The following is a 16,108-nucleotide window of genomic DNA, read 5'->3' as shown; positions in this document are numbered from 1 at the left end:
GATTCCTTTTTTAATAAGAAATAGATAAAACTTTAAAAAGGAATTGAATTAGATTCGAGATTAATATAATACTTTATTGAATAATAATTAAATAAAAGATTATTTTTATTCTCTAAGAATACTATTTTATATTTTTTGAATTCCTTTAATATAATAAACAATTCCAATATAAATATTATACAATCCTATATCTTTGATTAATAAGATATATTATTATTTAGAAATATTATAAAAATTTAATTGTTTTGTTTTATTTCTTAATAAAATTTCTTTATTGAAATTATCTCAAGATTATTAAGATTAAAATAATATTAAAGAGATGTTGATTTTCAATTGATATTTAGGTTTATTGTTTATAATCAAATTAGATTTAGGATAGTATTTATTTTTAGTAAATCTAATATAGTAAAAGTAAAATTATAAATATGAATTCTTTTTTTTTTTTTTATTCTTTTTTTTTTTAGTAAATTTGTAATTCCTATATAAAGCAATAGGAATATTATTCATAAATACAAATAGAGTATTTTTTTTATTTAATATCTAATCTCACTCTATATATTTATTTTATTGAATAATATTAATTTAGATTTTCAAATTAATAAAATATTAAAGAGCTATTAACTTCTTATCCATATTAAAAAATACAATAATTATACAAATTACTTTCTCTTTTTTTTATAGATTTAATATCAAAGGAATATTTATTATAATAACTAAATCTAAATATTTTCTGAATAAAGAATATTAAATATATTATTTGAATAAATAGAATCTTTATACTTTTCTTTATAATATCTATATATAACAGGATCTTGATATATAATAATATAATACTTTTTTTATTAATATTTATAATATATAACATTTCGGATACAATTTATATATAATATTTTAATAGAAGATTTCTCTAATTTGATTATTAAACCTCTTATTAATTAATTTGATTCTCAACCCTAAAGAATAATATTTATAAATATATTATTCTATATATAAAGATATTTTAAAAAAAAATTTAATTATAAAAGGAATGAGTATACTTATATATTTATTGTGATTTCTTAGTATTTCTATTTGAATATAATTTATTAATATTTTCTAATTTACAAATATATTTAATAAATTTGAAATAAAATTCAGATTATTAAAATAATTCAAATATTCTCTAAACTAAATTAAATAAAAGATTTATTAATAGTTTTTTTCTTTGAATATTATTTAACTTTTATTTAATATTTTCTTTAAGATTTTTCAAATATATTATAAAGATATTTATAGTTTTGCTCTTTTTTTATCTCATATATACAATTTTTTGAATTATTTATTACTATCGATTTTCTTTGTTTATAATTATATTATATATATATTCTTTGAAATTTCCCTATTTCATTATTTTATTAAACAATTCATTTTTATATTGATATTAGATTATTAATAATTATTTTTCAAAATATTATATAATATAATTTTTTTTATTTATTTATTAAAAAATAATACTCATTATTGTTTTGAAATATAATCTTTATTTAAAAAAAAAAGTTTTTAGTTTTATTAATATTCTTTTTTTTATATTATTTTAGTTTTTATAATTTAAAAAGTTTTCCCTAATTTGGAATAATAATTCTAGAAATTGTATATATTATAATTATGGGGCTATTATGATCAATTGGGGTAATTATATATAATAGGTAATCTATTATTATTTTGTAAGCTTTTTTATAATAATTATTTCTTTTCTTATTTCTTAGAGTTATTGAATTAATAACAGATTCTTATTATTAAAAGATTATTATAATTGAATTATTTGTATATTGATATTGATTTCCTTAAGAAATCAGTTAGTATCTCTATCCAATTGATTTAAGATTATACTATACAAATCATAACTTTTAGATATTCTTTTTGTAAAGATTATATTAATATTAATAATTTTTCAATAGGTACTAATTGATGAATTATTTTATTGAAAAATAAAAAGAATTATTAAAATAGATATTAATAATAAATCAATTAGGTGAAATATAGTATAAAAACTTTTTATTAATTCTTTTAAACTTATAAAAACTATATAATTTATATATATATACGGGCTCCCTTTGGTATACGGTAGGCTCGAGGGCTTACTATCACGTGCCTAATGGAGCCCTTTAGTCCATGATCGTGACATTCTTATTATACAAAAAAAGAATCCCTTATTTAAAAAGAAATAGATATATAGCTTTTTTCAAAAACATTTTAATATTAAAACTAAAAAGCAATATTAAATCGATTCTATACAAGTTTCAGATAATATATCTGATATTATTAAAAAATGATTTCAGAATCTTACAATTTCTGAAATCAAGGCTATTAAGCCAATCAACAAATAGAATATAAATAAAACAGATATAATAAAAAATTAGAGTTTTAATAGATTAATAATAGAAAATATTAATTAAAGATTTATTCAAAAAAAGTAATCTAGATCTCAAATTTGAACCTCTTTTATAAAATATGTTTCAATTAATAAAAAAAGTATTATTCCCCTTATAATATATAAAAAAAAATCAATTTAATAATAATAATTTCCAATTGATTTAATTCTATTTAAAAATTGGAATTTTATTATTACAAAAAATAAATAAACTATAAATACTATAGTTTTAGAATAATTGAAAAAGATCTATATCCCTTAAACTACCCCTATTCAATTAGAAAATTCAAAATTCCTTATTTTGAATAAATATAAAAGTTATAAAACTATAATATTTATATTAAAATATTTCAATAATAATATATATTTCTTATTTCTTTTATTATATATATTATATATATTACAACTATTCGATTTATTTATATTCTTATTTTTAAAAAATATATATTGAATTGAATTTAATAGATTAAATTTATTATTTGATTTCTTATTAATTGAAAAGTATAATTTCCTTTTTTATTATTAAAAGATTAGAATAAAAGGTTTAATTATTCAAAATATCAAATTTAAATAATAAATTAGTAATCTTTAATCCAAAAATATAATTAAATTTTTTATAAATCGATTTTTGCTTAAAAATAATAATAAAAAGATTTTATTATTTAATCCTAAATTTAATAATAATTCTATTTTTTAATAAAATATATATTTATTATTTATTTAATAGAAAACCCTTTAAAAAAAATTGATATTAAAAAATATAGAGATATAATAATTCAAAAGAAGAAAATCGATTTGTTAATATAAAGATTATTATTTTGCAAAATTATAAAAGAATTTGATATTAAAAATTATAAATTTTTAAAAACAAAAATTAAAATTAAAAAGCTAGAATATTAATTAAATAAAATATTATTTAAAAAAAGTGAAAGGTTATAATATCTCTAAATTCAAAGTTTATAGGGATTAGAATTATAAGGTATATATAAATTGAAATGAGAGATTATAAAATTAAAAAAGATAATAGTTTTAATATTATAGAAAATAATTTTATAAATGATTTTATTGAAATTTAATAATTATTAAGTTATTAAAGTTTTAAGTATAGATAATATAATTTTTTTGGGTGGTTGGAAATAGGGGGTGGTCGGAAAGTGGGGTAGTTGACTTAAGACCAGAATTTAATGATATTGTTTTCGAAGTAGGCATGAAAGCTGCCTTATTCTCAATGTCTACACTAGTTTCAGGAGGGCAGAAATGAAAAGAGCGTAGGCATCCTAAAGTATGCTTCCGAGGGCGCTTCATGTAACCTTGTGCGCACCAAAACCTATCTAACTGGTAAAAGTGAAAACTTTGGACCGTATCTCTTAAGTGGCGAATGTTATTTTTACCTCACCAGTATTACTCCAGAATCTCTTGATTCACAAATTCACCCCCAATTGGAAAAGAGTCATTTCTGCACTTGTGAAGATGCTATACTCGGACTTTAAACCTCCACTTCTTCCTAAAGTGTGAGAATCTATGCAGGGCGGACCGTTCGGGCTTATGTGTGCGTTAATTTACGGCAAGTATGATTATTCTATGGACGCTTGGTGCAGGATGGAATGTATAAAGCAGTACAATGTTTCTGATGCGAATGGTATAGGGCCACCTGAGATTGCGGGGATATATGTGCGTGGAAAGGATGTGTTTGCTTCCTTCACGTTCTATGTCCTTTGTGATGGCCGTACCTGGATGGAAGTGTTAGTACGTAATGGTCCCGGTAGAGCATGGGAATATCTCAATAAGTTGCAATGAATGGGCATGGGCCCTGAAGGTCTGTGACACTTCATGAACAACGAACAGATGCAGCGCCTCAACAATTCGTCTTCTAGAGTATGGGACACACCGGACCCTTTGAGCAATGATTATATGTACACGTTCAAGATAGATGGCGAGAGGGCATGGGTATTGCTGTATGGCTGCATTTGCTATTTCATACACAAAGACTCTTCTAGGTCTGTCTCGGGATGGATCATTCTATCGCCGGAGTCCAGGAAGTTCAGCGAAATGTGTGTGCTGGATATAGAGATCGTGGTACAATGCAAGTCTGTGCTTATAGACGTGCTGAAAGCACCGAATAATGTTTACACATTATCGGTAAGAGGTCTGCGCTGGATGGTAGACATGTGGAAGCTTATCTCATCTATATCATCGTCTAAACCCATGGAAATGCGGCAATATTTCGATAGCAAGGACATGACTGAAGCATAGTCTCTATGCGTACCTTATTCTATGGACGGCGTCAAGGGAGTAAGGGTATTTGATGGTAACTCTTTGAAGTTCAAGGAAGTCAAGGCCATAGAGCTGCAGTGTAATGGTGGTGACCTGTCCTCGCCTGATGGTCACAAAGTGCTCTCCACTAGTATAGATCTTTCTGAGTTTGACGGCAAGATAGTAGAACTTAGAATAACTCACTGCCCTCAGGACCCGTTTAGCAAGGTTGTAGTAAATGATATTATACCAAGGGCTAACAAGACCAGAACGAACAAAAAGAATATATTCAATACATCTTGATTTAACGAATTTAATAAAATTATTCTTATTATTATAAAAGTACTATAAAAACTAATAAAATAAGATTAAACTAAAAATATAAAGAATTTTATATTACTAAGGGTTTTATTGCTTTTTCTAATCAAGGGTTTTTTTGTATTCTTAGTATATTATCAATTGATTTATTACTTTTTTAATTAAGATTTTTTTTCTTTTAATTCTTTCTTTATACTATTTTAAATAAATTAATAATATTTAGTTTTTTATTAACAGTAAAAGCTTAGCAATTATTCAATTAAAAGTATATTATTATATTTAAGGATTATCTTAGGATTTTTTTAGAATTATAAAAATTAAATATGAGGTTGGGGTTAAAGAAAGATTTGAAAAAATTTAAAAGTTAAATAATATGTTTAATATATTTTATTTTAATAAATTCAATAATATTATTTTGATTATTATAAAAACACTATAAAAACTAGCAAAATAGAGTAAAACTAATAATATAAAGAATTTTATATTATTAAAAGTTTTATTGTTTTTTGAATCAAAGCTTTTTTTATATCTTTGTTATATTATTAATTATATTAGAGGTTTTTTATATTTCAATAAATTACAAATTATAAGAGTTTGATATATATAAAATGTATATTTTCTAGATTCGGTTTTATTATAAATTTCGAATATTTTATTAGAATTAAGTTTTTTTAAATATAAAAACTAAATATAAAATAAAAATTGAATTAGGATATAAAAATTATTTTGATTTTCTTTTAATATTATTCGATTTATTTTAATTTAAACATTATAATAATAAAATTTATAATTACTTAAACATAAGATTTACAATATTATAAATCTAATTTAATAAAAAAGTAAATATTACTAATTATTATGTTACCTTTTTTAATTAGAATTATTTTTAGTATAAACAATTATTATTAAAAATATAGAAATCTAATAAATAAAATTTAATAATAGACAATAATAATTATTTTTGATTATAAAATTAGAAATTAATATTAGATGAAATTATGAATAATTTAAATTCATGCTAAGAATTAATAAAGTTTAGCTGATTTATTTTTTTAATTAAAATTATTATTTAAAGTATTTATGTTGGATTTATTAAAAATATAAAAACTAGGTAATCTGTTTTTCAATTCTTAAATTTAATATCATAGTTTATAATAGTATATAAATAAAATTATGATAAATATAAATTAATTTTAAAATATTAGATTTTATTAATAAAAATATTAATTATATATTAATCTTATTAATTAGATTTTTTTCCGAATTTTATCAAGATTTTATAATATTATTTTATAGAAATATTAAATAATTAAGAAAGTATATTAATATTGAAAAAGTTAGAAAAATGGATAATATTAATAATTACTTTTATATAAAAAAGAAAAAACTTTAATTCTCAGATTTAAAGAATTTATAATCTATCTTTTTAGTAGAAAATCAATTACTTTCAATTCATAATTTTAAAAAGATTAATATTTAAAAAAATAAAATGAATAATCAAAAAATTAACTTTATAGAAAAGAAATATAATATAAATATTATAAGAACTCTAATAGAATTATAATTAACCTATATAATTTGTATAATAAAAAGACTAGAAATAAATATAATTATTAGAATAGAAAAAGGAGTTTGTTACTAGTATAATGCTTAATATTATATATATGATTTCCAATATATTTATTTAAGTAATATACCCTATAACTCTATGGAGCTAGTTTCTATATATTTTCTTTTATATAAAGCTTATTGATTTCAGTTTCAATAGTATATAGTTTTATATAAATCTATTTCTTTTTTTATTCAATTATAAATCATAGAATATAGGTTTTTATATTTCATAATCTCAAATCAGACACTTTACTACTACGCTACCCAAACTCATAATCTATTGAAATAGAAAAAGGAGTTTGTTACTAGCATACTACTTAGTATCATATACATCATTTCCAACCATAATATTAGATTAAATTATGAATATTAGATTAGAATTGTATTAAATTATATTAATATTTTTTTATTGGTTTTTATATATATATTCAAATCATTTCGAAGATCATTTTTATTATATTAATTATAATAATAAATTTGATTTTAATTAAAAAAAGTTTTAATAAATCACAAAAACTTATATAAAAAAAGTAATAGTTTTTTAAAAAAATAATAATCAATATATTATGTTACGGGCATGCATGTAGAGCCGGCATCGGGTCGATATTACTCCGATGATGAAGAATTTTGATATTTATATAGCTTCAGAATGAGGTTTTGAAGGAATCAATGAAAAGTCTTATTCTAGGCCTACACCTATACTCTATACTAGTCGTCACCTTGCACCCACTTTAATATATTTAATAATATCAATATTATTTATATATTACTATTAATTCATTCGATTTTATTATTTACAAATCTCTTTTATTGAATATATTAGTTAATAAATTTTCTAATAAACATCAATTCAATTTTAATATCCTAATATTTTTAAATAATAAGTTATTAATTAAAAATCTCTTAAATATATAATTAAATTTTCTATTATTAATAGTTTCTGTCAGGGTATAGGTAAAGACTTATATTATACTATAAGAATAGAAGAGTTATAAAAGAATAAGACTTTACTTATAAAAAATAAGGCAAGCTAGTGGTCTATATTTAAAGTATAAAGGCAATTATAGATTATATAATTAATATTATAATACTATTCTTTGTTTAAAGTAATTAGTTTATAATTATAATATAAATTTATTTGAGATAACAAAATTAAATAAGAATGTTCTAATTTTTATTATTGAATCAAAATAAATCTTTTTAGAAATAATAGTTAATTAACAAAGCTTTTTAAATCTATCTCAATTTTATTTTGAGGAGATATTTGATATAAATATTGATAAAGGTTTAATAAAATTAGAAATAATAGGTTTTTTGAAATCTATTTAAATAAATAGATTTAGTTTATTTGAATTTATTAAATGAAAAGTAATAATTATATTTTTTTAATTATAAAAATCTTTAGTAGATTATTAAAATACTAAGTTATATTTCTATTTGATTTAATAATAAAATCTGTTTTTATTATACTAATCAAGAATTTCTTTAAATCCCTATTATTCGATTTCTTTATATATCTTGTTATATCTTTTAAAAATTCAATTTAAATTTCTATATAATTTAATAATATTAATGATATTTTGATTTAATAATTTTAATAAGCAATAAAATAATCAAAATAATAAATTATGAAATATTAGAAAGATCTTAAAATTAATTGGGAATTGAAATAAATAGATATATTTATAAATCTTAAAAACCTTATAAAGATTATTTTAATTATTAGTATCAAATATTTGATTTTTATATTATTTATATTTTATTATTTTCTTTATATAAAGAAATTTTAATACGAATTTTATCAATATAATTTCTATATTTCTAGTTTGATTAGATTATAAATACTTTTCATTTAATTAGGATAAAATCAAATCAAATTATAATCTTATTAATTTTAAAGAACTCTTATTTTTTTTAATATAATAAATTTAATAAAACAAATATAAATAACTCAATATTGAAATATAAATATAAATTATAATTAATAAAGAATAAGGAAATACTAGTGGTTTTTGATATAATATTATTTATTGTAAATTTTATAAATGAAAATTAATCAGATTAATTATTGTAATAAAAGTTTATAAAAATATAAAGATATTGTTCAATTATTAGCTCTTTAAATAGAATACAATTAGACATACAGGACCTACAAATATGTGGGTACTACGTCTTCCGTATCCTTCTCGAACCAACAAAAATAAAAAATCAATTATTAATTAAAAATAAAAAATCAATTATCAATTATCAAAAATAGTAATAATTTTTTAAATTTAAAATGAAAAATATATATTTTTTATTCTTTTAGAAAAAATGTTGTTGATTGAAAGTATAAATAATTTAGTTAAAATTAAAATTTAAGATTCAATTTTGAATTTTATAAAATAAAAGTTTAGAATTTAATTTTAATAATAATTTAGGGAATTTGAAATTTAAAATAAGATTTATTTAGTTATATAATTTCCCAAATAATTTTTGATGGGATAAAATGATATTAAAGCTTTTTTAAGATTTTGATTAATATTATAACGTGATTTATCATCGAGTGGACTATATCATTGAGTGAACCACTTTCATCTCAATTTATACTTTCAAATCTATATTATTCAATAACAATTAAATCAATTAATTAAAGTTATCAAGAATCTAATAATCTAGGATTTATTATATTATTTTAATAAATTCTTATATTATATCCTGGTTTTCTTATATTTATTATAATATCTATTAAAAGATACTATAATATTAAAATTCTTTTCTTTTTGATATTTATTATATTAAATCTAAATATTAATTTTTTATTAAAATAATATATCAAAAACTTTTTATTTAATAAATATTTCTTTTTATTATAATTAAGTTTTTTTTGTATATCAATATTTATTTAATATTTTATTTGTTTTTTAAAATATATAATTCTTTATATTCAAAAATATATTTTTATAAGCTAATTTTTTCTATATTTTTAATTAAATTAATATAATTTCGAATATAAATATAAAAAAGTTTATTTAATAATAAATTATTCGAAATTAATTAATATTAATTAAAAAAAAGCTTTAATTAGATTATAAAAGATTAAGAAATTTATTATTTTAAATTACAAAAAAAATAGATATATAAATTCGAATATTTAATTTCGAGAATATAATTTTAGAATTAAATAATATTAAATTTATTTTTTGAAATTCTAATTTTATATTTTGAAAAGTGATTGATTTTTTATATATAATTTTGAAAGTTATAAAGAATTCAATTTTTGAAATATAATTGATATATATCTTAATAAATCTATTGATTTAATTATTATATAAATATTTCAGAATATTAAAATAATTAATATTAAATAATTAAATTAAATAATTTAAATATAATAATAAATATAAATATATAATATTATTCTTTTTATAATATATTTGAAAAACTATTGATTTATAACTTTTATATCTATTTAATATTAATATTTGATATTTGCTTTCTCTTCGATTTTTAATATATTTATCAAAATATTTCAATTATTTTAAATTTATCTCATTATTTATTTATTTATTTGATATAAATTTAATAATCTATTCCATAAAAAAATCAATTTTAATATATTAATTAAAAAAATAAATCTAATCCTAAATTATTAGAAATAAAAAAATAATTTCACTCTTTCTATTTCCATATATTATTATTATAATCCATTCTCGATTATCTAATTATATTGATTTATTTTTATTATATCTTTTAATATTAATAATAATTATTATTATATATATAATTTTTATTATAAAATCTATTTTATTAAAATTATAGAAATCTTTATTTAAAATATTATATTTCGCTTATATATTTATAATTAATTAAAATTATTTTTTAATAAATTTAGGATTTTTATAAAAAGCTTTTTGAAAATTATAAATATAATTAAAATATATCTTTAATTTGATTCAATATTTTATAAATCAATATATTCAAAAATTTTCAATATATTTTATATCTTTTAATTCAAAAATATAATTTGCTATATCTTTTATTTTTTTATATTTAAATAAAAAATCTTTTAAATCTATATTAAGAATATATTAAATAATAATCTTTTTTTTAATTCTATAAATTTACATCGATTTATTTGAGTTTTGATATATAAAATTAAATTATTTATTTTATAAATAAAAATTATATAAGAAATATTATATAATTAAAAAGCTTTTTGAAAACTTAGTTTTTTGTTATTTTTAATAGTTTTGATAATTAAAAGCAAATGTGTTTTTTTATTATTAGATTATATAATAAATGATTGATAAATCGCATATTGAAATTGGTTATATTTATTAAGGTGAAAGTGGTTCACTTAATGATATAGTTCATTCGATGATAAATCACGTTATATAGATTATTATTTCAGTATATAAATGGAAAAGAGTGTTAAGGATTTCTAATTCTAATCTTGATTCTATAGTAATATTTGATTAGATTATTACCCCCCTTAGGGTTGTAGTTATCACCAGTATTGACCACCAATAAAATCCTCGGAATAATAGTTAGGCGTTTCTTTCTCGCTGTTTCTAGATTCATGGTTTCAGGCCCTGTGGCTGTTCAAAAACCTTGAGGAGAAGCTGACACTCGGTAGTTTGAAATACTGCTTGCAGCACGATGAAGTTTAGCCCTCAATATAATTACTAGGCTAGCAAGATCTTCGTGGCAACATGATATTGTCTTCTTCTATGAAACTCCTAATCAAACATTGAGACTTGATATATTCTGATTGCTTACTAATTTTGGAGTCCAAGTCAAAGAACGCCTTCCCCAATCACTGCAGATTATCCTCATAATACAATAATTCAACGACTCACGTCATCTTAGTACATTTGTCTCTCATCACTGTTCTTACTGGTCTTCCTTGATCCGGATTCGGTCCACTCTATCTCCGTATTCACAACAATATTATGCAGTGGTATTTCATCACTCCCCACACTCTTCGCACTCTCTACATCATGCGCCCTCACAGTGGCCCTTACATTACTTCCCCCTTTCCAGTCCCCTCTCTCGTCGCTAATTCCGGACACCGCAGATAATCTGCGAAACGGCCTTGAGCCTTCTCTTATGTTTTTAGACTTGTCGAACTTCCCACTAGTGTTCATGCTCTTCTTTGGTCCGCCTGATCCGCCGATTGTTTGTAAATGTGGACCCGCAGAGGAAGCGCGTGCTTGCGATGACCGACTTAGAACGCTTGTTATACCGAGCTTTCGAACGGAAAACTGGACGAGAGGGCCCAAGGTTGGCAGGCAGGCGGACATTATTCCCGAGGCTGATTCGACTACGCACCATACTTCCGCTGTTGCTAGTGTCCCTGGAAGTAGTCAAGTTGTTAGCTTTTAGCTCCCGGTTCGTTTGCTCACTGGCTGGATAATCTTGGCGAGGATACATACAAGTGATGTCTGCAGGCTGAAATTGGAAAAGAGTCGTGAAGCGGTAAATACTGGTGAAAATAACGCTGGCCATATCATTAGTGCTGTACAAATCTATATGGATGCACCAGATTATAATTTACAAACTTCCAAGCAAAAAGACAAATGAGATGTGTGTCTTCTGCATGACACTAGTATGTAAGCCCCAGACTTGCTGCATGGGCAACGCCAGGATCGCCACATCGGTCAAGATATTAGGGATAGCATTTCCAATAAAAGATGCTTTCAGATTGATACAATGACCCTCAAGAGTAGGATTCCAGATCTTCTGGATTGGAATACACTGCAAGACCGACACCATAATGATGGAGATACACCATGCCACGGAAAGGCCGCCGAGGATGAGTGATCCGATCTTAATACTGCGAACTGGGAAAATGCGGCGGTACATCAATAGCAGCGATAGCTTAGTGAAGCATACACAGGTGACGTACAGACATTCGAATGCTATTAGTGACTATATCCATGTCAGCTAACATGACATCTCAAGGAGCGTTTATGAATATCTTCACCTTTGCGTATGATACAATCTCGGAGGTGCTCAGCGCTGACGTATGTCGTCCCAGTCCAAAATACAGTCCTTTCAAAGGTCTCAGCGATTTAGAGTTTATGCCAGTTTGAGAAAAACATACCAATTATACATGTTGCAAAAGCCATGAAGAGAAAAAACTGGAAGTAGTCAGCTCTCGATTTACAGAAAAACAGGTGCAACAAGCTGAACTTGCCAAAGCAATATGTATCATAACATCATCACTCCCAATTCGAATCCCGGCCATTCGCCGAGATATAAATCGAAGTACAACAAAAACAACTGCAAGCAAAACGATTGCGACACTTGTAGCTCTGAGCTCAGACTGTCGGTGGTCTATGAGGCCCACTTCCGCCATTTTGTTACTTTCAACACCTATCAGATCGGTATTGATTTGATCAAGTAGAAACCAGAATTTCTATGATATATAATCTGGCGTGAACTATTACGAGGAACAGGACTTTCTGATATCTTTCCCCTTTCTTTCGAAACTAAACTTGAGTGATCCCGACTATGGGGCTTCTGTGACAAAGATTGTGATCTTATGTTAGGAACAAGGGTCGATAGCTTCACCACGCTACCACAGGGCCAAAAGGAAATAGATATCCGCGAGCGCGTGCGAACCGGCTATCGTACTACATACTTGGTCTCAAGGATAATTACTTGCAGTCCCTGTTTTAGCAAGTCTAATTTGTTAGTCGATCAGCTCGCAGAAAAGACATCTTGGTGTTATTTGATTGGCTGAAATATAGATCGTGGAGCGATGCATCTCAGCCATGTGACTCCACTGCACGTGATCCTGACACGGCGCCGGGACCTTTTTCAAGCGAGGCGCGACTCAGCTAAGTAAGTCTCCGAAAGGCTCGACTGGTAGCATTGGCCAATGTATTATTGAGGACCTCACTTACTCGAGTCGTCCATCGATGCAACCAAAAGAAAATCTAGTGGCACTTCTATTTCTAGAATTACAGCGAAGGCTAAGTTCTATTTGTTTCTTAAGTAGAGCATTGACCTTCTGAATTCTATTGTGGATGTTTATAAGGGAGAAAAAGGAAGAATGATTGAACAAGTTTGCAACTGTCTCAAATTTTTAGATTGTCCGACATTAACCCTTCTATATTTCACCTATTGGCCAGTAGCTTTCCTAGTACTCTAGCCATGATCCTTGCAGAATTTGGTTTGACAGCTGGTAGTTCCCGCAGCGTTATGCACGACCGAGACTATTTCCGCACGGAGCTCTATCAACCGCTGATCTATTCCCGCTCTTGGGTATTGATACAGAATCCCGAGTCCCGTGCAGTAGAAGTGAAGTAACCCATTTAGTTTCCATAATCATACCTTCCCTGGGATCAAAGAACATTGGTGGGTCAGGCCCTGGCAAGCCCCGCGGAACACAATGATTGCCACTTTAACACACACCAACAGCCATGACTGCGACACCACAAGTAGGCTTGGGCATATATAACATATTACTTTTGTTATCTTCGTCAACCCATCACCCATCATCGAATGAAGGATAAATTTGTGCCATGTGGACCCGGCTATCAGCTTCATGACTCATGACTCACAAAAGTCCCTTTCGCATCGTACGTACATACTTCGCAGTAGGCCATACGGTTCCGTCAAAACACTAAATGTTTGGCAATGCTGCCTTTACAAAACTTTTGATATTTTGCTCCTAGCTTGAATAATTGAAAAACATTGCTTTCTTATGCTATGTATAAGTTCTTTCGTTTTCAGCTTAGAATCCCTGGCATTTCTATCTATGGTGTTTCACAAGTCTGTCGACAAGCCGTGATCCACTAAATTAACTTTTTCCAGTGAGGGCATGAAGGAGAACTTTCTGGCTGGTCTATGCTTTCGAGATATCAGCTGCCGAGCTATGTGGAGTATATTTGATTGTAAGGATAGCTAGTTTGTAAGCAAATTTGAGCTTGCGTGTAAGAAGCGTCAAAAAGCAGGGTATACACTTGTAGTTGTTGATCGCGTGTAAGGTCTTATCCAGTGGGTTGTTTTGGTACAAGTATTCATTATGTAGCAGACTGCACATTGAATTTGCAGTGTTGCAGTAGAAAACAGGTAGTAAAATCCGCTGGTTCGTATCGAGTTTCTTGGCTTGGAGGCGGGCATGGCTTCATATCTGGAGACAGTCAAACTTCCGATCTCTTGCGTTCTTTTCTCTCCTGGTCCTAAAAAATTTGCTAATCTAGAGAAGTAGATATATCCGGTAGTAACCTGCAGATCTATCCAAAATGTCGACTGAAAAGCCAACCATCCTTTTCGTGCCTGGAGCATGGCACTTTCCTGCCAGCTTTGATGCTGTGAGAGAATCACTCAAGCCCATGAGTTATCCAACTGAAGCTGTGGCGCTGCCATCCATTGGAGCCGAGCCCCCAAATAAAGACCTATCTGACGATGCTGTTCATACCCGCGCTGCCATTGAGAAGCTGGTCGAGGCAGGAAAGAAAGTCGTCCTCGTTACTCACTCATATGGAGGGGTCGTTGGATCTTGTGCTGTTGAAGACCTGAGCTTTGCTCAAAGGAAGAGTGATGGAAAGGAAGGCGGGGTTATCAACTTTGTGTACTTGAGTGCATTTGCGCTGCCGAAGGGGGTCAGTCTTCTTGATGCTCTCGGAGGTAACCCGCTTCCTTGGATGAACTTCAAGGTATAAGTGCTTTCAAAGTATCAATTTATTTACTAAAATTCCACAGGGCGACTATTGCTATGCCGATACTCCAGGGAATATCTTCTACCACGACCTATCATCGGAAGACCAACAGAAATGGATTGCGCAACTATCACATACCTCCTCTGCCGTCTTCAGTGGCAAATCGACACACGAGCCTTGGAACCATATGCCATGCACTTACATATTCTGCGAGGACGATAAGGCAATTCCCCTTCCAGTGCAGCAAGGTATTACAGCATCTATGGGAAGTAATATCACGACTTTCAGCATTGCCGCTTCACACTCGCCATTTTTGAGCGCCCCTGACAAGGTGGTGGAGGGTATTGAGCTGGCTGCGAAGCTTGGTTTGGAGAAGAGCCAGTAGATTGCAGCCTCAGGACTTTATGGTACTGGTGGTATATAAGAGACTTGGAAGCAGAGGAACCAGACTGGAAATTGTATGCACACCTGTGTATATATCGTCTATGGGAGACTAAAATCGGGGAGCCTGACGTGATTGGCCAATTTATGTGAGAACTCGTGACTTTCATTACAAGTGGCCGAACTGTTAATCACAATATGACAGAGTTGGAATCCTCTCAGTAGGCAAGGGTTGGTAGATAGTGGGCAGAATATCATGATTTGGGGGGCAAAACAGCTGGGTAATCTCCTTTAGGATCCGTCATCTATTTTTTAAACAGTTGATCGAATTCAAAGCTAGGAGCTATTATCACCCACAAGAAGAGAGATCAAGACTCGAGGTCTAGCCCTTGATTGGATATGCTGTACTATATCAGTTGATTGAAGTCACAAGTGGGTGCACAGACTTACAAGATACTCAAAGGGAAAAGCATAAGTTCAT

At 26.1% G+C, this 16,108-nt stretch overlaps 2 protein-coding genes across 2 annotated transcripts; one reads left to right on the top strand and one right to left on the bottom strand.

The window, feature by feature from the left end:
• Positions 1-11,004: 11,004 nt before the first annotated feature.
• EAE97_012168 (uncharacterized protein) lies at positions 11,005-13,712 on the bottom strand. The gene is made up of 6 exons (XM_038882682.1): positions 12,774-13,712; positions 12,681-12,717; positions 12,561-12,628; positions 12,132-12,505; positions 12,010-12,074; positions 11,005-11,930 (listed from the first exon to the last, which is right to left on the bottom strand). Exons 1-6 carry the CDS (start codon positions 12,933-12,935, stop codon positions 11,440-11,442), a joined length of 1,197 nt encoding a protein of 398 aa, XP_038726481.1. The 5' UTR covers positions 12,936-13,712; the 3' UTR covers positions 11,005-11,439.
• A 1,117-nt stretch (positions 13,713-14,829) lies between these two features.
• On the top strand, positions 14,830-15,631 carry EAE97_012167 (uncharacterized protein; the record flags this gene model as incomplete). Its single annotated transcript, XM_038882681.1, has 2 exons — positions 14,830-15,243; positions 15,290-15,631. The coding sequence occupies 2 exons, from the start codon at positions 14,830-14,832 to the stop codon at positions 15,629-15,631; spliced, it is 756 nt and encodes a 251-aa protein (XP_038726480.1).
• Between the last annotated feature and the right edge of the window lie 477 nt (positions 15,632-16,108).

The sequence above is a fragment of the Botrytis byssoidea genome (assembly GCF_014898295.1).
Source record: "Botrytis byssoidea strain MUCL 94 chromosome Unknown BBYS_054, whole genome shotgun sequence".
NCBI lineage: Eukaryota > Fungi > Ascomycota > Leotiomycetes > Helotiales > Sclerotiniaceae > Botrytis > Botrytis byssoidea.
Note: the sequence above shows the minus strand (reverse complement) of the source record. Positions and strands in the feature narration are given on the sequence as shown.

Excerpts from the sequence above, each read along its gene's own strand:
- EAE97_012168 (XM_038882682.1), bottom strand. The coding sequence starts at position 12,935 with ATGGCGGAAGTGGGCCTCATAGACCACCGACAGTCTGAGCTCAGAGCT. Across the intron at positions 12,629-12,680 it reads TTTTGCAACATGTATAATTG|GACTGTATTTTGGACTGGGA; the intron begins GTATGTTTTTCT and ends GACCTTTGAAAG. Across the intron at positions 12,075-12,131 it reads GTCTTTTTGCTTGGAAGTTT|CGTTATTTTCACCAGTATTT; the intron begins GTAAATTATAAT and ends TGATATGGCCAG.